This window comes from Bufo bufo, chromosome 6, assembly GCF_905171765.1.
Source record: "Bufo bufo chromosome 6, aBufBuf1.1, whole genome shotgun sequence".
Taxonomy (NCBI): domain Eukaryota; kingdom Metazoa; phylum Chordata; class Amphibia; order Anura; family Bufonidae; genus Bufo; species Bufo bufo.
The window spans coordinates 134,828,163-134,853,303 of record NC_053394.1 but is presented as its reverse complement, the minus strand read 5'-3'; the positions used below and the strand labels follow the sequence as shown (position 1 = coordinate 134,853,303).

The 25,141-nt window shown below is 45.9% G+C and overlaps 2 protein-coding genes across 3 annotated transcripts in view; one reads left to right on the top strand and one right to left on the bottom strand.

Moving 5' to 3' along the window:
* Nucleotides 1-5,930, bottom strand: part of LOC121003376 (interferon regulatory factor 4-like) — a 31,360-nt gene extending 25,430 nt beyond the window's left edge. For both annotated transcript variants that reach the window (XM_040435160.1, XM_040435161.1), the window contains exon 1: nucleotides 5,781-5,930. The gene's annotated coding sequence lies outside the window, so the exon portion shown is untranslated. The remainder of the gene's footprint in view (nucleotides 1-5,780) is intronic.
* A 17,729-nt stretch (nucleotides 5,931-23,659) lies between these two features.
* Nucleotides 23,660-25,141, top strand: part of TTLL9 (tubulin tyrosine ligase like 9) — a 43,832-nt gene continuing 42,350 nt past the window's right edge. The window contains exon 1 of the mRNA XM_040437098.1: nucleotides 23,660-23,826. Coding sequence (XP_040293032.1) covers nucleotides 23,812-23,826 — 15 coding nt within the window. The 5' untranslated portion in view covers nucleotides 23,660-23,811. The remainder of the gene's footprint in view (nucleotides 23,827-25,141) is intronic.

The window sequence follows — 25,141 nt, the reverse complement described above, 5'->3', positions numbered from 1 at the left end:
CTGTGCCCACTACTGCCAGTGCCCAGTTGCACCACTTTATATCTGGTGTCACAGTAGCTTGCACGCATAGTACAACTAATTGAAAAAAAAGTGACAGGCAGAGGCAGGCCACCCCGCAGGGGCCGTCGTGGTCGTGGTGCTGTGATTTCCTTTGGCCCTAGAATAATGCCCAGTGTTCAGAGGCCACGTACCCTGAACTCGAAAAGTTCTGAGGACATAGTTGACTGGCTTACACAGGACACCCAATCTTCTACAGCTTCCGCTCGGAACCTTGACGCACCATCCTCCTCCAGCTCAGCTTCGGGCACCTCTCAAGTTACCACTCGCCCGCCTGCCGCCACCACCAACACTAGCACCACAGCTGCTTCACTTGATCTGTCAGAGGAGTTATTTACACATCAGTTGGAAGAAATGAGTGATGCGCAACCATTATTGCCAGAGGATGTAGATAACAGGGATATGTCTCAGTCAGGCAGCATTACACACATGGACGTACGGTGTGATGATGATGATGTCGTACCCGCTGCTGCTTCCTTTGCTGAGTTGTCAGATACAAGTGAAGCGGTTGAAGATGACGATGTGTCCGTGGATGTCACGTGGGTGCCCGCTCGAAGAGAAGAAGAACAGGGGAAAAGTTCAGATGGGGAGACAGAGAGGAGGAGGAGACGAGTTGGAAGCAGGGGGAGGTCGTCGCAAGGAGCTAGTGGCACAGTCAGACAGCATGTATCGGCACCCGGGGTCAGCCAGACAGCACGCCAATCAACGCATGCTGTTGCCACCACCAGAATGCCGCCATTGCAAAGCTCAGCAGTGTGGCATTTTTTTGTGTGTCTGCCTCTGATAACGGCGATGCCATTTGCAACCTGTGCCAAAAGAAACTGAGTCGTGGGAAGTCCAACACCCACCTAGGTACAACTGCTTTGCGAAGGTACATGATCTCAAATCACAAACGCCTATGGGGTCAACACATGATGAGTACAAGCAGCACACAAACTCAAAGCCGCCATCCTCCTCCTGGTCCAGCATCTTCAGCCACGTCAACCACTGCTGTCCTCCTTGCCCCCTCTCAAACATCCGCCACTCGCCTCTCACCTTCAGCAGTTCCTGCTCATCTGACCACAGTCAGGTGTCTGTCAAGGAAATGTTTGAACGTAAGAAGCTAATGTCACAGAGTCACCCCCTTGCCCGGCGTCTGACAGCTGGCTTGTCGGAACTCTTAGCCTGCCAGCTTTTACCATACAAGGTGGTGGAGTCTGAGGCCTTCAAAAAATTTGTAGCTATTTGGACACCGCAGTGGAAGGTACCCGGCCGAAATTTATTTTCACAAAAGACAATCCCCAACCTGTACTCTATTGTGGAAAAGGAAGTCATGGCATGTCTGGCACACAGTGTTGGGGCAAGGGTCCATCTGACCACTGATACCTGGTCTGCAAAGCACGGTCAGGGCAGGTATATCACGTACACTGCGCATTGGGTAAACCTGCTGACGGCTGCCAAGCATGGAATGCGTGGCTCTGCAGAGGAGTTGGTGACACCGCCACGACTTGCAGACAGGCCTGCTGCCACCTCCTCTACTCCTCCTACTCCATCCTCTTCGCTAACCTCCTCGGCTGAGTCCTCTTCTGCTGCTGCGTCTTGCTCCACATCAACTGCACCCCCCCAGCTCCCCAGGGGCTATTCCACATCCCGGATACGACAGTGTCACGCCGTCTTGGGGTTGACTTGCCTGAAAGCAGAGAGTCACACCGGACCAGCACTCCTGTCCGCCCTGAACGCACAGGTGGATCAGTGGCTGACTCTGCACCAACTGGAGATCGGCAAAGTGGTGTGTGACAACGGAAGCAATTTGTTGGCGGCATTAAATTTGGGCAAGTTGACACATGTGCCGTGCATGGCACATGTGTTGAATCTGATCGTACAACGCTTTGTGCATAAGTACCCAGGCTTACAGGACGTCCTCAAGCAGGCCAGGAAGGTGTGTGGCCATTTCAGGCGTTCCTACACGGCCATGGCGCACTTTTCAGATATTCAGCGGAGAAACAACATGCCAGTGAGGCGCTTGATTTGCGACAGCCCGACAGGTTGGAATTCAACACTCCTAATGTTCGACCGCCTGCTCCAACAAGAAAAAGCCGTCAACGATTATTTGTATGACCGGGGTGCTAGGACAGCCTCTGCGGAGCTGGGTATTTTTTTGCCACGTTACTGGATGCTCATGTGCAATGCCTGTAGGCTCATGCGTCCTTTTGAGGAGGAGACAAACCTAGTTAGTCGCATCGAAGGCACCATCAGCGACATCATCCCATTTGTTTTCTTCCTGGAGTGTGCCCTGCGAAGAGGGCTGGATCAGGCCGTAGATGAACATGAAGAGGAAGAGTTGTGGTCACCATCACCACCAGAAACAGCCTTATCAGCATCGCTTGCTGGACCTGCGGCACTGCTGGAAGAGGAGTCTGAGGAAGAGGAGTCAGAGGAGGAATGTGGCTTTGAGGAGGAGGAAGACCAACAACAGCAGGCATCCCAGGGTGCTCGTTGTCACCTATCTGGTACCCGTGGTGTTGTACGTGGCTGGGGGGAAGAACAGACCTTCAATGACATCAGTGAGGACGAGGAACGGGACACGAGTAGCTCGGCATCCAACCTTGTGCAAATGGGGTCTTTCATGCTGTCATGCCTGTTGAGGGACCCTCGTATAAAAAGGCTGAAGGAGAACGACCTGTACTGGGTGGCCACGCTACTAGACCCCCGGTATAAGCAGAAAGTGCCTGAAATGTTACCGAATTACCGGAAGTCGGAAAGGATGCAGCAGTTCCAAAACAAGTTAAAAAGTATGCTTTACACAGCGTATAAGGGTAATGTCACAGCACAACGGGAATCTAACAGGGGAAGAGGTGAAAGTAATCCTCCTCCTACCACGACCACGCCGGCAAGGACAGGACGCTTTACAGACGTGTTGTTGATGGAGGACATGCAGAGCTTTTTAAGTCCTACGCATCGCCACAGCCCTTCGGGGTCCACCCTCAGAGAACGACTCGACCGACAGGTAGAAGACTACCTCGCCTTAACTGCAGATATCGACACTCTGAGGAGCGATGAACCCCCTGACTACTGGGTGTGCAGGCTTGACCTGTGGCCTGAGCTATCCCAATTTGCGATAGAACTTCTGGCCTGCCCCGCTTCAAGTGTCCTGTCAGAAAGGACCTTCAGTGCAGCAGGAGGTATTGTCACTGAGAAGAGAAGTCGCCTAGGTCAAAAATGTCTAGATTACCTCACCTTTATTAAGATGAATGAGGCATGGATCCCGAAGGGACTGACAGTGGGGGAGGCATTTGATGGTGAGGCTTGATGAGATGCCTTGGGCTATAAAATGGTCCACACGCTGCTGTATTTAATCTCTGCATGCCGGATGACTTGTGTGACTTCTCCGCCACCAACTAGGGTTCAAGCCGCAATGTTTTAGTGCACTTTCTGCCTGGAAAACATCAATTTTTCCTGCAACAGCAGCGGCTGCAACAATACCAAATTTTTCTGGCATGTGTACATGCCTAATTTTTCTGGCCTCTGGTGCTGCACTGTGGCTGCAAAAACAAAACAAAACAAAAAGGCACATACATGTGTCAATCCCCCTTTGTGATCGTTACCTTGTTGTGGTGAAGGGGCTTGCGTATCACAATCAAGCGATCACCTCTATGAGTGTGTTGGCAATGGCAATGTTGGCACACCCCAGATGAGATAAGGTCATTGCTTCATTGTGAACAGACCAAAAGCGATCGGCTGGATAATTTTGCATAGAAAAAACATTAATTTTCTTTGTGATCATCTAAGGTGATCATTAAAGCCTACTAGGCCAACAATGGGCCCACACTGCAGAATCATTGTTTTCTGGGTCACTTAACTGTCACTGAACTACCTCAGCACGACCATAGGCTTTGAAAAACCGCCATCGACTGCAATCTCCCAAACGTGCGCACGAGCACAGTCATCACTACACCAAGATTGACGCATAGATTGACAACTCTTTGCGGTTGTCTAAACTCTATTCCATACACGTCCCCTGATAGGGGACGTAACAGGGATTAAACTGATAACAATAGTACTACTTAACATACCACTCATATCGGGTAGCACAGTACATTGCATGCGCAGTGCCCCAAATTGGAAGTAAGAGGACCGACCAAGCATCTTTTTCCATCTCCCGGTTCCTAAAATCTATTCCATACACCACACCGGCCCCTGATAGGGGACAAAACAGAGATTAAACTGGTAAGAACAGATTTTTTTAATAAAAAAAAAAAGAGGACAGCCTCTGCGGAGCTGGGTATTTATGCCCTTTATGGATTAAAACCCGAATCTGCGTCAACTACGTAATTCTCCATGGGAGTTTTGCCATGGATCCCCCTCCGGCATGCCACAGTCCAGGTGTTAGTCCCCTTGAAACAACTTTTCCATCACTATTGTGGCCAGAAAGAGTCCCTGTGGGTTTTAAAATTCGCCTGCCTATTGAAGTCTATGGCGGTTTGCTCGTTCGCGAACATTTGCGGAAATTCGCGTTCGCCGTTCGCGAATGGAAAATTTTTTGTTTGCCACATCTCTACTGTTGGTCAGCTGACTTTGAGACAAAATTTTATGCCAGAATTGTTGCGAAATTCTGGTGTGAAACATTGTATCTTAGGTCATGCCTCCTGTCCCACAAAGTCATGCCTCCTTTCGTCATACCCCTTTTTCGGACTAGGGGTAGATTTCTCCAAACCTAAATGTGCCAAATTGTGACACATTTTAGTGCAATTAATACAAAAATCTAGGTGTACTCACATTAGTAAATACGGGACACTATAAATGCATCAAGGCAGAGTCTAATGTTTGCTATGTACAATTAAAACGTCACTTTTATTGCCGTAACTTAAAAATGCCAATTATCCCTCCTCCACAATCAAAATAGGTGTGTATCAAAAACATCAAAGCCCATATCCATATCAGTGTATGAACACACCACCAATAAAGAACATCAACGTGTCAAAAAATACACAGATCGAGCCAGGCGCCTATGACCAACAGATAGCAAATCCAGGAATAAAACTAGAATATTCCTACCATGAAGGTCATGGTACTCACACCCAGTTGTATCAGGTCTGCAGTGGGCATTAATATCAATGCCTTGCCTGATATGCTCTCTCTAAATTGTGCCGTAGGTCTCCCCAGTCTGTTATTTAAGCAAAGCCACCTCCCTGAGGAGGGTGACCTCAAATTGGAACCTGAAAAAACTAATGTACCCCCATTGTTACCATGCATATCCCAGTACAGGGTTGCCCTCTTCATGGCTGTAGCTCCACCAACCTGTGCTTTAATAAGGTACAATTTAGGGAGAGAGTATCTGGCAAGGCATTCGATTTAATGGACGCTGCCCACTGCAGACTTGGTAACCTGGATGTGAGTAGCATGATCTTCAGAAACTCCATTCCTTTATCAACAACCTTACCTTTACTCTAGAACTTCCATTTCTATATCCACACCTATCTTTTTAGCCTAGAACCTCCATTTCTTGATCCACAACCTTCCCATTACTCTAGAACCACCATGCCTTTATCCACAACCTTCCCTTTAGCCTAGAATTTCAGTACCTCTATCTATAACCTCCCTTCCTACTCTCCAGAACCTCAATTTCTTCTCTGTACAATCTCACCTTCTTTTAGAACTTCCATTCCTTCTCACCTAAACCTTACTTCCTCTCCTTTCTAGAACCAAGTTCCCCCAATATTCATGATCAATACTCTATATATTACCTGCAGCCTTGTCCTCCCCTTCTTCGGTAGATTTTTTCTGCCGAACTGACTCCAGTCTCGTACTTTGAGATATTTTTATCTTCCCTTTGCACCTTGTCTCCAGATTTACTGCTCATCAAGAAGACGAAAAGTGAAACTGATAATTTTTACTTTCAGTTTCCAGCTTCGCAATGAGCAGCACAAGGAACCCGCCTGTCCTGTCAATAGAAAACTCAGTAGTTGAACTGCAAATGAGCAATGTAAAGGGATTTTTATTTTGTTTTACACACCAAACACACGTTACACTGAATCCTTCATACATGGTCTATCATTATAGTAGATATATACATAGTATACTGTATATATCTTTACAGAACGAATATTACAAAGATAATTATTGTAAACAATTGTCCTGGAGGTGGGGCCAAAAGAGGGAAACAGTAGGAGAGTCCGGCAAAAAAAACCTGAAGTGACTGACCCTAAGGGAACAGCAATGTGAGATTTCTGTAGTCTTGCATAAACATGTGTTGTCCGAAGGACAAACCTATAAAGCTTTTAAATGGCACCTGTAAGAAGATTTGTACTGTAGAGGGAAGTGGCTAATATATATATATATACACACACGTAAAACTCGAAAAATTTGAATATTGTGCAAAAGTTCATTTATTTCAGTAATGCAACTTAAAAGGTGAAACTAACATATGAGACTCATTACATGCAGAGCGAGATATTTCAAGCCTTGCTTTGTTATAATTTGGATGATTATGGCTTACAGCAGGGCTTGACAAATTTCCTTAGAATCTAGGAGCCAGCTAAAAAAGTTAGAAGCCGTTTCATTTATTTTTTTTTACCTTATAAAGCCTTTTTTTCAGCGACAAAATAAAGAAATCTAGAACCAAACAACATGGGCATTAACAACATATACAGCGGCAGTGTACAGAATCGCGCACACACATACAGCGGCAGTGTACAGAACCGCACACACATACAGCGGCAGTGTACAGAACCGCACACACATACAGCGGCAGTGTACAGAACCGCACACACATATACAGCATAGATTTTTTTTTTATATTTTAATAGTTTGCACTTTTCTGATGTGGCAATATGTGATATGTTTATTCATTTATTGTTTATATATTTTATATGTGAAATTGGGAAAGGGGGTGATTTATACTTGATATTTTGATGGGTTTTTTTTACCTTTTTTTCAACACTTTTTATTTAATAACTATTTCTCCCCTAAGGGGCGAGAACCTGAGATCTTTTAATCCCTCGCCCTATTCACCCTAATAGAGCTCTATTAGGGTGAATAGGACTTAACACTCCCCCTGCTGCCCTGGGCTTTGTGCACAGGGCAGCAGGGAGCTGACTATGGCAGCCAGGGCTTCAGTAGCGTCCTGGGTGCCATGGTAACCGATCGGAGCCCCAGGCTTACACTGCTGGGGCTCCGATCAGAAGCTGCCACTGCCACCAATGAAGAAGAGCGGAGGGGACCCTGTGGCCACTGCCACCAATGAGAAGGGGAGGGGACCCTGTGGCCACTGCCACCAATGATTTTAATACTGGGGGGTTGAGAGGGCGGGCGCACTGTGCCACCAATGATTTTAATGGGGTGGGGGGGGGGGAGGAGCACTGCGCCACCAATGATAATTAACCCTTAATACAGGAGGTGGGTACTGGCAGAAGATCAGTGGCAGTTAACCCCTCAGGTGCCGCACCTGAGGGGTTAACTGCCACTGATCACAGCTCCCTGTCAGGGGCAGGGTGCCGGCTATGCGATTCTGCTGCCGGCACCTGCCTCCTGTATTATGTGTTAAAGACAACCTTATATGGGTCCAAAATTTAAGTAGCAGGCTACGCAGAGCGGCGCCCAGAGATGTCCCAGCACTTACTATTATTCCTGGGTGCCGCTCCGTTCGCCCACCGTGCCCCATTACTGTCTTCTGCTCCATATGCTAATTACTATCGGAGCAATGGGGAGGAGAAATCAGCTTCTCTCCTGGGCGTTCCTTCTCCCTGCGCTGCACTACGATTGGACAGCGCTACAGTCAGGGAGAAGGAACGCCCACTAGAGAAGCTGATGTCTCCTCCCCATTGCTCCGATGTGAGTGGGCGGGGCGGATCCGGGTAGCTCCTTCCCTGCCAGACTGTCCAAGAAGTCCACGTAGAGGCGGCGGAGTGCCGGGAGCGCCCCGGATTACTGGGGGGCAGCCACGTGAGGGCAAATACCCAGGCGCCAGGACAAAATTCCTGATCGCCATGGCGACCTGGTGCCTGGGATTTGTCGAGCCCTGGCTTACAGCTTATGAAACCCCCAAATTCACAATCTCAGAAAATTAGAATATTACATGAAATCAATAAAAAAGGATGTTAAATAGAAAAATGTAGGACCTCTGAAAAGTATAATCACGCTTCCTGATCATCCTTGGCAGCACACACCAAAGGGTTAAGTCCCCTAGGTACAGTCAGAATAGAGACCAATTAGTAAGCAATAGATTGATTAATTACATGGTACCTCCCAGTATAAAGCACCACAGAGCACACAGAGCCATGTATTTTATTTTCTCTAGGTAACTTGAAGAGACCATCTCCCACAGTTATCCCCCTCCAGGTGTGATACTTTTTGTCCCTCACCCTGAAGATGGATGCGAGAGTGTTTTCCCCAGTGCAGTCGGCAGCACCTCGCTCCATTCTCTGCTTGCCTATCCCTGCATGATGTGGGTTGAGGTTGAGGCAGCAGAGACGCGCACTATAGTGGAGGCGCACGCGTGAGATGATAGTGGGGAATCGAGACGTCTCGCGCATGCGCACTCTCGCTGGCGCGTCCCGGAAGTATTTAACTCCGTGGCACAGTTACTATGTGGTCTCGCCAGGATGCTACTCCCACTGCTTGAGAAGGTAAGTAAGGTTAGCGTATGGGGATAACATGCTTGGCAAAATCTGGCATAGGTTTTTATGCGGCTGTCTCTTCCTCTGAGCACACTCTTTGGTGGTGTTGGGGTAAAAAATTAGTTTTTACTGATACTCCTTATTTTTTGTCAGATGTCTGCCTCCCCAGAAGAATCTTTTAAGAGAAAAAGAAAGTCCAGACACTGCTCCTGCAGGATTTGCGAACAACCTATGCCAGATGATGCTCTTTCTGATTTGTGTCAGGGCTGCACTTCTGTTCATTCCGAGTCTCCTCCCTCCCAGAATAATGACTTTCTGCACTGGTCTAAAAATCAGCTATCCTCTGTTTTTAATGAAGTCAGAGCCTCAAATAAAAAACTAAAAGATCGCATGAAAATTCAGAGCCACAGTTTGCCTTATCTTCTGACAGTTCCTTATCTGAGGAACAAATAGAATCAGATTCTGAGGATATGGAGGACACTATGCTGTTCCATAAAGAGAATCTAGGGGGTCTTCTCAAAGCAGTCAAGGACACTATTGAATCCGAGATATTTCTAATAAGTCAAAATGTGACAAGCTGTTTTATTTTCCTAAATCAGGATGCAAAGCTTTTCCAGGGCACCCGCTGCTCAATGATTGGCTAAGGCAGGATTGGGATAAACCGGATAAGAAACCAGATCCCAATTCCAGATTCAAGCATACATATAAATTAGCGGACGACACATGCAAAGAATGGATGTCAGTCCCTAAAGTAGATCTTCCAGTATCCAGATTGTCAAAGAAGGCGCTTTTTCCATCTGAAGAGACTTCCTTGATCAAGGATCCGGTTGACAAAAAGGCAGAGTCTCTTCTGAAAAAAGCATATGCGTCCACTTCTTCTTCCTGTGTACCGGCCCTAGCCTCTGTACCAGTGGCAAGATCTCTGCGGATCTGGCTTTCCCAATTATCCCATGACCTAGAAGATTGGGTTCCAAGGGAAGAAATCCTAAAAAGTATTCCGGTTATGAAACATGCATCTGAATTCTTGTGCGATTCTCAATTAAATTCGTTAAAGTTTGCATCACGTTCATTGGCGCTCATTAATGCCGCCAGAAGATCCATATGGATTAAGCAGTGGTCAGGTGACCTCTTGTCGAAGTTCCGATTCTGTAACCTTTCATTCCAGCCCACGTCCTTGTTTGGTCCTCAGTTGGAAAAAATTCTGGAGTCATTAAATGACGGGAAAGCTTCTAAATTTCCTGAAACAAGAAAGAAGCCTTCCAGATCCTTTCGGTTTCAGAAAAGAAGATCCCCTAGATTTTGGAACAGACAGCAGTTTGACGGACAAAGAAGATTCCGGAATAGACAACAGAGACCTGACTTCCGAAAAAAGGATAAGAAGCCTGCAGAACAATGACGCCAGGCCTCAGCCCCGGGTAGGAGCAAGATTAAAAGAGTTCACCGCAGCGTGGAGGAACACGTCGAGCGATGCCTGGGTCATTTCTACTATTCAGATAGGTTATGTCCTGGAATTTTCAAATTACCCTCCAGATCGGTTTCTTATAAACTAGACAAATCCAGTGATCCTTCAACTACTAGAAGAATTCATAGAGAAGGTGGCATTGGAGCCGGTGCCTTATATGGAAACAGGCAAAGACGTTTATTCCAAAGTCTTCCCGGTACCCAAACTAGGGAACAAGTGTAGGCTAGTAGTGGATCTAATGTACCTAAACAAATATATTGCCAAGAAGAAGTTCAGAATTGAATCAATCCGATCAGTGATCTCACTATTAGAGGAGAACAGCTACATGGCATCGGTAGATCTCCAAGATGCTTATTTACACATTCCAATCCTTCCCAAGTATCTAAGAATAGCGATTCAAACTCAACACAGATTATCTCATCTTCAGTTCACCTGTTTACCCTTCGGGATATCATCGGCACCCAGGGTGTTCTCAAAGGTAGCTGTGGTCCTGACAGAAGTGTTGCACCTCAAAGGCATATGTTGCATACTGTACCATATCTAGACAACTGGCTTCTGATAGCGAACTCTGAGGCTCAACTATCAGCAGATTTAAAAGAGGCTCTACTAATGCTCCAAAATCATGGGTTTCTGGTAAATCACAAGAAATCTCAACTTGTTCCTTCTCAGGAGATAAAGTTTCTGGGATTCATACTGAACTCGAAGAAAATGAATGTCAGGCTATCCGCAGAAAGGATACTAGCTCTCCACAAACACATCTCGCACCTGATCTCTTCTTCCAGGGTATCGTTTCGACAGGCCATGTCTCTACTGGATGCAGTCCCGTGGGCGAGAGCCCACTTCAGAGAGCTACAACGTGCCATCCTCACAGCGTGGGACAAGAGTAATCACTCCCTGGACAGGAAGTTTGTAATACCAGAGTCGACGCGTCAACATCTCAGGTGGTGGATGTCACCCAAACGCCTTCAAAAAGGGAAGAAATTTGCAACCTCAGGCCCAGATTCACCTCACTACGGATTCCTCCTCCTGGGGCTGGGGTGCCCATGTCGACAATCTGTGGGTGCAAAAGAAGTGGAGCACAGCAGATTCCAAAAGGTCCTCCAACTGGAGGGAACTAAAGGCAGTACGCCTAGCCTTGATTCATTTTCAGGATCAACTGAAGAGCCACAGTGTCCTAAATCAGTCAGACAACATCTCCACTGTGTACTACATAAACAAGCAGGGAGGGACAAGAAACAGCAGTCTCTCCAGGGAATGCAGTCTTCTGATGAAGTGGGCCGAAGTATGGACCCAAGAAATAACAGCAGTCCACATAAAAGGTACATTGGATGTCATGGCCGACCTGCTCAGTCGCAAGAAGATGCATCCGGGAGAATAAAGTCTCAATCCGGCTGTTTTTGCGGAAATCGAGAATCAGTGGGGAAAACCTCGTATGGATGTAATGGCAACAGAACAGAACAAGACCAAAATATTCTGTTCTATTTAGCGCTCCACTCAAGCATTTGCGATCAACGGATTATCAATCAGCTGGAAGAAAGATCTGATATACATCTTTCCACCAGTCCCAATGATCTCAAAAGTACTCAAAATTCAGCAGGACCAATCGGAAGCAATTGTTGTCCTGCCTTATTGGCCACGAAGAATGTGGTTTTCCCTAAGTCTCTGTCTATCCAAAGGGAGGATTTGGAAGATTCCGCCCAGACGGGATCTCCTCAGTCTAAACGGTCTTCTCCATCCAAACCCCAACAACCTCAAATTGTCGGTTTGGAGACTGAGCGGGATTCTTTTGTTCATTTAGGTTTTCCCACGGAAGTGGTCGATACACTCCTAGCTGCTCATAAACCAGCTACAGTTAAAGTTTCCAATAGAATTTGGCGCATTTTTAAAACCTGGTGTCAAAGCAACTCAGAAGACCCAGAATCCCTAAATACGGACATACATTTTCTTCATGAAGGCTTCAAAAAAGGTCTGAAAACCAACACTTTGAATGTTCACTTTACTGCAATAAACAAGGGAAGTTTACAAATAATCAGTTGATCTGCACTTTCTTCAAAGTCTTGAAGAATATTTATCCTTCTATCCATTCTCCAGTTCCATCCTGGGACCTGTCGGTGGTATTGTCCGACTTGTGTAAACCTCCATTCGAGCCGCTAGAAGAAGTATCCATAAAACATCTGTCTGCAAAAGCCTTATTCTTAGTAGCAATTGCATCAGCAAGACGTATCTACATCTATCTAAGTAATCTACAAGCCCTATTCTGCAGAGAACCATATTTTAGGGACTAAGGGCACTCCTTGGTTCTACGCACTATGCTAGGTTTTTTGCCCAAGGTTGCTTCAACTACTAACATTAACCAAGAGATATCGCTTCCAGTAATCCAGTCTAATACTCAAGACCAGGATCAAAGTCATCTCCTGGATGTCAGAAGAGTACTTCTGTTCTACCTACGAGTCACTTCATCACTCAGGGAATGTGAAAGCATCAGGGCCCTAATAAGGGTAAAAGGGCCAGTAAAGCAACTTTGGCGAGACAATAGAGTTGGCCTACTCAATAGCTGAGTTACAGTGTCCATTATTAATAAAGGCCCATTCAACAAGGTCTACAGCCTCATCCTGGGCTGAGATGGCACAAGTCCCATTGGAACAAATCTGCAGGGCTGCGACAAGGTCTACATCATCGACCTTCATTAAACACTACAGGCTAGACTTTCAGGCAGCATAAGAAGCTTCTTTTGGAAAACGAGTGCTACAGTTGGCAGCCAGTGCTCCCTCCCTTTGAGTACTGCTTTAAAATCCCTTTGGTGTGTGCTGCCAAGGACGATCAGGAAAACGAAAATTTACTTACTGAAATTTTTGTTTCCTGGAGTCCGTAGGCAGCACAATATGCCCACCCTTAAAATAAATTATTGCTGCATACAATACATGGCTCTGTGTGCTCTGTGGTGCTTTATACTGGGAGGTACCATGTAATTAATCAATCTATTGCTTACTAATTGGTCTCTATTCTGATTGTACCTAGGGGACCTAACCCTTTGGTGTGTGCTACCTACAGACTCCAGAAAACAAAAATTTCAGTAAGTAAATTTTCGTTATATGTACTCATTACTTGGTTTGGGCCCCTTTTGCATCAATTAGTGCCTCAATGCGGCATGATATGGATGCTATCAGCCTACGGCACTGCTGAGTGTCACGAACCAGTGGGTGTGAACCCACTGTGCCACGCGTCCTACCTCCTCTAAGGGCGTTGTCTAAGTGAACCCCTCGATTCTTCACAGTACCCCTGATGGTGGGGATAGACTTTACCAAGGGGAACACCAGGTCGCTACCTCTTGAGAAGGATAGGCACACGAGGCAGCTGGTCCAGGCGGTACCAGGGAAAGGTACCAGAAGTACAGGCGTAGTCAGTCAGGCGGAGTCGTTACCAGGAGCAACAGTGCAGGACTGAATGATGAGGCAGAGGCGTAGTCAGACAGGCGAAAGGTCAGGTTAGGCGGCACAGGTACAGGTCAGGCAACCCGGGTCGGCAACAGGAGAGTCAAGGCTAGCAGGCAGGGATCAGACAGGTAGCAAAATCCAATAACACAAATACGAGTCAGAAACACAAGTGGTTATCAGGAGCCTTAGCAGAGCACAAGGCCCTTGACGCTGAGGCACCTGGGAAGGGGGCTGAGCCACTTATATATGCACAGGAGGGCTAGGATAGGTCAGCAAGGTCACATGACCTAAGCCACAAAGCCCAGGAAATGATGCGCGCCGGCCCTTAAGGAAGTGCAGCAGGAACAAACAGCAAGCATGCTGTGGCCAGGGCTGAGAGCAAACTGTGGAGCGGATCCAGAACAACAGCACCCACACAGACAGGGCCCAGGACTGCAGCGGTGAAATGGGAATCACCGGCCGCAGATCACCGCTGAACACTGCGCCCGGAACCGCGGCGGTAAGCAGGGGAACAGCGGGGCACAACAGCCGCTGTTACACTGAGGTGTAATGGAAGACAAGGATGCTTCAATAGTGGCCTTCAGCTCTTCTGCATTGTTTGGTCTCATGTCTCTCATCTTTCTCTTAGCAATGCCCCATAGATTCTCTATGGGGTTCAGGTCAGGTGAGTTTGCTGGCCAATCAAGCACAGTAATCGCATGGTCATTGAACCAGGTTTTGGTACCTTTCGGCAGTGTGGGCAGGTGCCAAGTCCTGCTGGAAAATTAAATCACCATCTCCATAAAGCTCTTCTGCGGAAGGAAGTATGAAGTGCTCCAAAATCTCCTGGTAGATGGCTGCGTTGACTCTGGACTTAATGAAGCACAGTGGACCAACACCAGCAGATGACATGACTCCCCAAATCAACACAGACTGTGGAAACTTCACACTGGACTTCAAGCATCTTGCATTGTGTGCCTCTCCATGGCAGCACAACTCCCATTGCTTAACCATTTTTCACCTTAAGGGCCACGCCATTTTTTAGCAAATCTGACATGTGTCACTTTATGCGGTGATAACTTTAAAACGCTTTTACTTATCCAGGCCATTCTGAGACAGTTTTCTTGTCACATATTGTACTTCATGACAGTGGTAAAATTTAGCCATTTCATTTTTTGGGGACGTTAGAAGGCTTAGAAGTTTAGAAAATTTTTCAGAAAATTGCCAAAACCCACTTTTCAAGGACTAGTTTAGGTCTGAAGTCACTTTGTGAGGCTTACATAATAGAAACCACCAAAAATGACCCCATTTTAGAAACTAAACCCCTCAAGGTATTCAAAACTGATTTTACAAACTTTGTTAACCTTTTAGGTGTTCCACAAGAATTAATGGAAAATGGAGATGAAATTTCAGAATTTCACTTTTTTGGCAGATTTTCCATTTTAATCCATTTTTTTCCACTAACAAAGCATTTTTTTCCACTAACAGCCAAACAAAACTCAATATTTATTGCCCTGATTCTGTAGTTTACAGAAACACCCCATATGTAGTAGAAAACTGCTGTACGGGCGCACCGTATTGCGCAGAAGGAAAGGAACGCCATATGGTTTTTGAAAAGCAGATTTCACTGGGATAATTTTAAGCTGCCATGTCACATTTGAAGACCCCCTAATGCACCCCTAGAGTAGAAACTTCAAAAAGTGACCCCATTTTAGAAACTACACCCCTCAAGGTATACAAAACTGATTTTACAAACTTTGTTAACCCTTTAGGTGTTCCACAAGAATTAATGGAAAATAGAGATAAAATTTCAGAATTTCACTTTTTGGGCAGATTTTCCATTTTAATCCATTTTTTCCAGTTACAAAGCAAGGGTTAACAGCCAAACAAAAATCTATATTTATGGCCCTGATTCTGTAGTTTACAGAAACACCCCATATGTGGTCGTAAACTGCTGTACAGGCACACAGCATTGCGCAGAAGGAAAGGAATGCCATATGGTTTTTGGGAGGCAGATTTTGCTGCTCCCAAAAAGTGACCCCATTTTGGAAACTACGGGATAAGGTGGCAGTTTTGTTGGTACTATTTTAGGGTACATATAATTTTTGGTTGCTCTATATTACACTTTTTGTGAGGCAAGGTAACATAAAATAGCTGTTTTGGCACTGTTTTAATTTTTTGTTATTTACAACGTTCATCTGACAGGTTAGATCATGTGGTATTTTTATAGAGCAGGTTGTTACAGATGCGACAATACCAAATATGTTTGTTTCAGTTTTACATAATAAAGCATTTTTTTTAAAAAAAGATTTAAGCCGTATTTCTTTTTTTTTTTTTGGGCGACTGTCTTGTGTAGGGGCAATTTTTTTTTCTAGATGAGATGACGGTTTGATTCGTACTATTTTAGGGTGTATATGACTTTTTGATCGCTTGCTATTACACTTTTTGTGATGTAATGGCTTTTTTGACACTTTTTATTTTATTTAACGATGTTCACCTAAGAGGTTAGGTCATGTGATATTTTTATACAGCGGGTTCTTATGGACACGGCGATACCTAATATGTCAACTTTTTTTATATACTTACGTTTTACACAATAATAGCATTTTTTAAACAAAAAAGATCATGTTTTAGTGTCTCCACAGTCTGAGAGCCATAATTTTTTTTTATTTTTTGGGCGATTGTCTTAGTTAGGGTATCATTTTTTGCAGGATCAGGTGACGGTTAGATTGGTACTATTTTGGGGGGAATACGCCTTTTTGATCGCTTGGTGTTGCACTTTTAGTGATGTAAGGTTTTTTTTTTTAGCACAGTTTTTATTTTATTTTTTTGATGGTGTTCATTTTAGGAGTTAGTTCATGTGATATTTTTATAGAGCCGGTCGATACGGACGCGTCAATACCTAATTTGTCTACTTTTCTTTTTTTCCCTATTTTTTTAAAAAAAACATTTCCTTTTTTGTTTTTACTTGAAACTTTAAATTTTTTTTAAAAACTTTTCTTTACACTTTATTTTTTGTCCCACTCTGGGACTTTAAATTTAGGGGGTCTTATCCCCTTTACAATGCATCACAATACTTCTGGATCTCACAGGCTCTCCCGGAAGGCAGCCACGATGCCTAAGGAAGGCATCGGGCTGCCTTCCGTGCCATTGGGTCCCCGTCACAGCAGCACGGGGACCCGATCACAGCTCTGATACCCGCAAGGACATCGCATGTGCCGCAGTCAGCGCTGATCGCTACACATCAAGGTTTAATGCGCCGGCATTAGTGATTTCACCAATGCCGGCGCATGCAGCAGGGGTCCGGCTATTAGTGACTGCCGGACCCCTGCCGCGGATTGGGCGGCGCTGGTCTTGTACGGCGCTGGTCTTTAAGTCACGGACATCTGCGCCGTACATGTATGGCGCGGGTTCTCTACGGGTTAACAGAATACTAAAAGGAGAAACAATAAATAAAGACACAGACACTTCTATGTGTTGATAAAATTGGCCGCGATGTTTATTTAGGATTAAATAATTAATAATTAAAAAACTGAATAAATATAATAAATATATATAATTTAATAAATAACTAGTTAAAACCAACATACCATGCTGCAGTCATAAAACAACTCCACCCAGCAAAGCTGGGCGACAACACCCCTACAACAAACACCGCGACTGAACAGGGGGAGGCTGGGCGGGGCACGGTATTATAGCTCTTCTGCGCCCCAACTGACATGAAACCCCAGATAACCGGGTATAAATAGAGGAGTCCTTCCCCCCCATTGCAGATCCCAACAAATAACAGCTGACAGATTTTCCCGCTCTGCTTCAGCCATCCAACAACTAGCAACCAGCAGCAGATTAGAACAACCGGCTCGTACTTCAGTACAGCTGACCCCATCTCCTCAGGTTCAATTTACCTGCAATCAACGACCCCACATACATATATGAGAATGGGGATAAGGGAGGGGGGAGAGAAATAGCGAGAACCCCAAAGAATGTACCACCATATACATATCATTTGAAACCACAAAAATTTGCTTATAGGGAGTGTGCCGCCATGTGTCCCCACGAGCAAAAGCTCTGAGGGGGTCCTGACATTCTTCCTCCAGACTCTGGGTCCTTGGTTCCCAAATGAGATGCAAAAGTTGCTCTCATCAGAAAAGAGGACTTTGGACCACTGAGCAACAGACCAGTTCTTTAGCCCAGGTAAGACGCTTCTGACGTTGTTTGTTGTTCAGGAGAGGCTTGACAAGAGGAATACGACATTTGAAGCCCATGTCCAGGAGCCGTCTGTGTGTGGTGGCTCTTGATGCACTAACTCCAGCCTCGGTCCACTCCTTGTCAAAGTCCCCAACACTTTTGAATGGCCTTTTCCTGACAGTCCTCTCCAGGCTGCGGTCATCCCTGCTGCTTGTGCACCTTTTTCTTCCACACTTGTCCCTTCCACATAACTTTCTATTAATGTGCTTTGATACAGCACTTTGGGAACTTCCAACTTCTTTTGCAATTACCGTACCTTTTGAGGCTTTTCCTCCTTATGGAGGTGTCAATGATGGTTTTCTGCACAACTGTCAGGTCAGCAGTCTTTGCCATGATTGTGATTCCTACTGAATCAGACCGAGAGACAATGTAAAGGCTCAGGTACTCTTTGCTCAGGGGGTATGGATTAACCGCCTCCCGACCGCCTAACGCAGGGATGCATCATGCGGGCGGTCGGTTTGTTCCTCGCAGACGCATCGGCGCGTCATCTCGCGAGAGGAGAGATTTCGCGTGAACGCGGATCTGCAAAACACGGACACCGGCAATGTGCTTTCCGCATTTTGCGGATCCGCACATTGCTAGAACTATATAGAAAATGCCTTTTCTTGTCCGCAATTGCGGACAAGAATAGGACATGTTCTATAGGCTCTACAAAAAACGCAGTGTTCGCCCGATCAGGCCTGTGGGCTAAAGAAAAATATCTCTGTAAAATGACAACTTTGTATAAAAAAATGGGAAAAGTTGTCTTTTACAGAGATATTTATCTCACCCAGGATGGGTATATGTAAAAATACACCCCAAAACACATTGCCCTACTTCTCCTGAGTACGGCGATACCACATGTGTGACACTTTTTTGCAGCCTAGGTGGGCAAAGGGGCAAAAATTCCAATGAGTACTTTTAGGATTTCACAGGGCATTTTTACGCATTTGGATTCCAAACTACTTCTCACACTTTAGGGCCCCTAAAATGCAAGGGCCGTATATATACCCCACAAGTGACCCCATTTTAGAAAGAAGACACCCCAAGGTATTTCGTGAGGGGTATGGTGAGTTCATGTAAAATTTTATTTTTTGTCACAAGTTAGTGGAATATGAGACTTTGTAAGAAAAATAAATAAAATAAAAATAATTTTCCGCTAACTTGTGACAAAAAATAAAAACTTCCATGAACTCACTATGCCCATCAGCGAATACCTTAGGCTGTCTACCTTCCGAAATGGGGTCATTTGTGGGGTGTTTCTACTGTCTGGGCATTGTAGAGCCTCAGGAAACATGACAGGTGCTCAGAAAGTCAAAGTGCGTAAATTCACATTTTTGCACCATAGTTTGTAAACGCTATAACTTTTACCCAAACCAATAAATATACACTTATTGCATTTTTTTTTTTATCAAAGACATGTAGAACAATAAATTTAGAGAAAAATTTATATAGAAATGTAGTTTTATTTAAAAAAATTTACAACAGAAAGTGAAAAATTTCTTTTTTTTTGCAAAAATTTCGGTCAATTTTGATTAATATAAAAAAAGGAAAAATGTCAGCAGCAATGAAATACCACCAAATGAAAGCTCTATTAGTGAGAAGAAAGGGAGGTAAAATTCATTTGGGTGGTAAGTTGTATGACCGAGCAATAAACCGTGAAAGTAGTGTAGGTCAGAAGTGTAAAAAGTGGTCTGGTCATTAAGGGTGTTTAAAGGGAACCTGTCACCGGGATTTTGTGTATAGAGCTGAGGACATGGCTTGTTAGACGGCCACTAGTACATCTGCAATACCCAGTCCCCATAGCTCTGTGTGCTTTTATTGTGTAAAAAAAAACGATTTGATATATATGCTAATTAATCTGAGATGAGTCCTGTCTCTGACTCATCTGACATACAGGACTCATCTCAGGGACAGGACTCATCTCAGGTTAATTTGCATATGTATCAAATCTTTTTTTTTACACAATAAAAGCACACAGAGCTATGGGGACTGGGTATTGCGGATGTGCTAGCGGCCATCTAGCAACCCATGTCCTCAGCTCTATACACAAAATCCCGGTGACAGGTTCCCTTTAAGCTAGGGGGGCTGAGGTGGTTAATAAGCTGACTAGAGTGCGACACTTTGAGCCTAGACTATTGAACCTTTTCACAATATTCTAATTTTCTGAGATTGTGACTTTGGGGCTTTCATAAGCTGTAAGCCACTATGGCTGTCCCTGTGATGGAGATCATGTAGCTGATACTTTTATGGGGGCACTATGGCTGTCCCTGTGATGGAGATCATGCAGCTGACGCTGTTATGAGGGCACTATGGCTGTCCCTGTGATGGAGATCATGTAGCTGACACTGTTATGAGGGCACTATGGCTGTCCCTGTGATGGAGATCATGTAGCTGATACTGTTATGAGGGCACTATGGCTGTCCCTGTGATGGAGATCATGTAGCTGATACTGTTATGAGGGCACTATGGCTGTCCCTGTGATGGGGATCATGTAGCTGACACTGTTATGAGGGCACTATGGCTGTCCCTGTGATGGAGATCATGCAGCTGACGCTGTTATGAGGGCACTATGGCTGTCCCTGTGATGGAGATCATGTAGCTGATACTGTTATGAGGGCACTATGGCTGTCCCTGTGATGGAGATCATGTAGCTGATACTGTTATGAGGGCACTATGGCTGCCCCTGTGATGGAGATCATGTAGCTGATACTGTTATGAGGGCACTATGGCTGTCCCTGTGATGGAGATCATGTAGCTGACACTGTTATGAGGGCACTATGGCTGTCCCTGTGATGGAGATCATGTAGCTGATACTGTTATGAGGGCACTATGGCTGTCCCTGTGATGGGGATCATGTAGCTGACACTGTTATGAGTGCACTATGACTGTCCCTGTGATGGAGATCATGTAGCTGAGACTGTTATGAGGGCACTATGGCTGTCCCTGTGATGGGGATCATGTAGCTGTCCCTGTGATGGAGATCATGTAGCTGATACTTTTATGGGGGCACTATGGCTGTCCCTGTGATGGAGATCATGCAGCTGACGCTGTTATGAGGGCACTATGGCTGTCCCTGTGATGGAGATCATGTAGCTGATACTGTTATGAGGGCACTATGGCTGTCCCTGTGATGGAGATCATGTAGCTGACACTGTTATGAGGGCATTATGGCTGTCCCTGTGATGGAGATCATGTAGCTGATACTGTTATGAGGGCACTATGGCTGTCCCTGTGATGGAGATCATGTAGCTGATACTGTTATGAGGGCACTATGGCTGTCCCTGTGATGGGGATCATGTAGCTGACACTGTTATGAGGGCACTATGGCTGTCCCTGTGATGGAGATCATGCAGCTGACGCTGTTATGAGGGCACTATGGCTGTCCCTGTGATGGAGATCATGTAGCTGATACTGTTATGAGGGCACTATGGCTGTCCCTGTGATGGAGATCATGTAGCTGATACTGTTATGAGGGCACTATGGCTGTCCCTGTGATGGAGATCATGTAGCTGATACTTTTATGGGGGCACTATGGCTGTCCCTGTGATGGAGATCATGCAGCTGACGCTGTTATGAGGGCACTATGGCTGCCCCTGTGATGGAGATCATGTAGCTGATACTGTTATGAGGGCACTATGGCTGTCCCTGTGATGGAGATCATGTAGCTGACACTGTTATGAGGGCACTATGGCTGTCCCTGTGATGGAGATCATGTAGCTGATACTGTTATGAGGGCACTATGGCTGTCCCTGTGATGGGGATCATGTAGCTGACACTGTTATGAGTGCACTATGACTGTCCCTGTGATGGAGATCATGTAGCTGATACTGTTATGAGGGCACTATGGCTGTCCCTGTGATAGAGATCATGTATCTGACACTGTTATGAGGGCACTATGGCTGACACTGTTATGAGGGCACTATGGCTGTCCCTGTGATGGAGATCATGTAGCTGATACTGTTATGAGCGCACTATGGCTGTCCCTGTGATGGAGATCATGTAGCTGACACTGTTATGAGGGCACTATGGCTGTCCCTGTGATGGAGATCATGTAGCTGATACTGTTATGAGGGCACTATGGCTGTCCCTGTGATGGGGATCATGTAGCTGACACTGTTATGAGTGCACTATGACTGTCCCTGTGATGGAGATCATGTAGCTGATACTGTTATGGGGGCACTATGGCTGTCCCTGTGATGGAGATCATGTAGCTGACACTGTTATGAGGGCACTATGGCTGTCCCTGTGATGGAGATCATGTAGCTGATACTGTTATGGGGGCACTATGGCTGTCCCTGTGATGGAGATCATGTAGCTGATACTGTTATGGGGGCACTATGGCTGTCCCTGTGATGGAGATCATGTAGCTGATACTGTTATGAGGGCACTATGGCTGTCCCTGTGATGGAGATCATGTAGCTGACACTGTTATGAGGGCACTATGGCTGTCCCTGTGATGGAGATTCATGTATCTGATACTGTTATGGGGGCACTATGGCTGTCCCTGTGATGGAGATCATGTATCTGACACTGTTATGAGGGCACTATGGCTGTCCCTGTGATGGAGATCATGTAGCTGATACTGTTATGGGGGCACTATGGCTGTCCCTGTGGAGGGTTTCTGCTATGTGGACTCTCTAGCTATGTTTGTGATGTTAAAAAATACGGATACCGTTAGTGAGAAATACTGGCTACGCCAGTGCCAGGTGGCAACCCTACCCACACAGTAGAATACCTTCTTTGTGCCCCTTTACAGTAGAATGCTCCCTTAGTGCCTCCACACTGTAGAATGACCTCTTAGTCAATAGTGCGGCCCCCTTACAATAATGAAGCCCCTGTAGTGTTGCAGTGTAGCGTAAAATCTGCGGCACATCAGCATTTATGCACCAAAATCTGCTAATTTCATTGCTACAGATTTCGGCCAGATAAACGAAAGATTTTCCACCCCGAGATAACATTGGGGGAGATTTATCAAAACTGGTATAAAGTAGAACTGACGGTTGCCCTTAGCAACCAATCAGATTCCACCTGTCATTTTCCTAAGGCGCTTTGAAAAAAGTAAGGAGGAATCTGATTGGCTGTTATGGGCAACTAAGCCAGTTCAACTTTACACCAGTCTTTATAAATCTCCCCCATTGACTCAAACGAGCTGTGGAAATGGTTTTAGGAGCGTTAGGCCCGGCCGAGGGGACACTACAGCTGCGCTCTCACTGCTTGCAATGGGCAGGTTTTATTTTTTGTATAAATGAGGCGAAGTATAGACGTGCGCCACAATGATGGTGAGTCACGTGACCGGTCTAGGTTCAGGCCGTGTAACCAGGATAACCAAATGTAAGAGAATGCGGAAATGGTGACCAAGGTTCTGAACATGTTGCGCGCCACGTTATATATCAGGATCATGTAGTAGAAGTAATTTCCAGCTTTATATTGTCCAAATGTTTCACACTTGCGGCAGGACGGATCCGACATGCTGTTTACCATGTCGGATCCGTCCTGTGGCTGTTCGCCGTGCCCCCGCTCCGTCTCCATTGACTATAATGGGGATGGGGGCGGAGCTCCGGCGCAGCACGGCGGTGCACGGAGAAAGCCGCCGGACTAAAAAAACCTGACATGCAGTAATTTTAGTCCGGCGGCCTTTCGCCATGCACCGCCGGAGCTCCGCCCCCATCCCCATTATAGTCAATGGGGACGGAGCGGCGGCCCGGGGGCGCGGCGAAACAGCCGCAGGACGGATCCGAGATGGTGAACAGCCTGTCGGATCCGTCCTGCCGCAAGTGTGAAAATACCCTTAAGAGACTGCGACATTTCCCTTTGCGGCGGTCGACACAAGCATGAAAAGTCACAGACTCTCCCACCAACACAATGTCAGCGCCTCCTGGCGACAGGCTTGTGAAGTTGAGGACTGAATCACTTCCGGTGCGGCCTACACGCCGTAGAGCGATCACGTGGTCTGCCCTCGTTGTTATGGAAACAGCGGAGCCGCTTCTGTTTACATGCCTGTAGTTGGGGGTCTGGCAAGGTATAGGAATCTGGCAGAACAGCGGCTGTAGGCAGCATGTCCAGAGGAAAGGTCAGTGCTAGCAAACGCCATGTTAGAAGTACTCTCTAAAATGTGCTACATAAGAATGGTCGACTTGACACAGTGACCATCACAGTAACAGCAAGAGAGCCCCCCAATAGCAGAGCCATGACAGGGACAGCAAGAGAGCCCCCCAATAGCAGAGCCATCACAGGGACAGCCACAGTGCCCCCATAACCGTGTCAGCTACATGGTCCCCATTACAGGGATAACCACAGTACCCCATAACATTGACAGCCATAATGCACCCCAAAAAAGTTCCAGCTACACGATCTCTATCTACAGAAACCCTAAAACAGGGATAGCTCAGTGCCCCCATAACAGTGCCTGCTGTATATAGGACACGGTGTTAAGGGGCAGTGCTGGCTATCTGAAATGGCCCTGCTGAATCCAGAAAAACAGGGACCTGTTATGTGGTGACATCACTTGTGTTGGAAGTTTTTGGTAATTTCCCAATGTGCTGTAAATATGGGAAATGCTACCAGCGCTGCATAAATAAAAAGATCTGCAACTGTCTGATGTACATTGTATCAGTTCTTCACCATTTTCAAGATCTCTGCTTACTTTCAGGGAATGGGAACAGTCTTGTTTATATTCATAGGCCTGTTTCATACAGTCAGTATTCTGCGTCAGTATTTGTAAGCCAAAACCAGAGGTGGAACCTACGTACAATACAAATATATGTATCTCTTCTGTGTTTTGGACCCAGTCCTGGTTTTGGCTTCCAAATACTGATGCAAAAATACTGACCAAATACTGACCATGTGAAAGAGGCTATAGGGCGATCTGGATCCCATTCTGCTCACACAGCTGATGTGCTTAGCACTCAGACCGTTGCCTGCACGTGCACATTGTATAAACCCCAGCAGTTTGAGCAGGATATGATCAGGACAGGATTTTAGCCTCTTGATACAAACAACAATATTCTCGTTCACTGACAACCATCAGAGATCTTGAAACAGGTGAGGAATTGATACGCAAAGTCTATTAAAAATCTGCCGAAGTTTTCATTCTGCAATGTTTAAAGGGGTTATCCAGGTAAATATAATGATGACCTATCCTCAGGATAGGTCATCATTATCACATAAGTGTGTGTCTGGGTCCCAGTACCCCCGCCAATCAGCTGTTACAGGGAGCCGCAGCTCTTACCGGAGCTCTCCAAGCACAGCGCCGTACATCATATAGTGGCAGTGCTTGGTATTGCAGCTCAGCCCCATTCACTTCAATGGGGCTGAGCTACAACTAGGCCACGTGACCGATGTACGGTGATGTCACATGGCCTAGGAAGAGGCCACGGTGCTTTCGG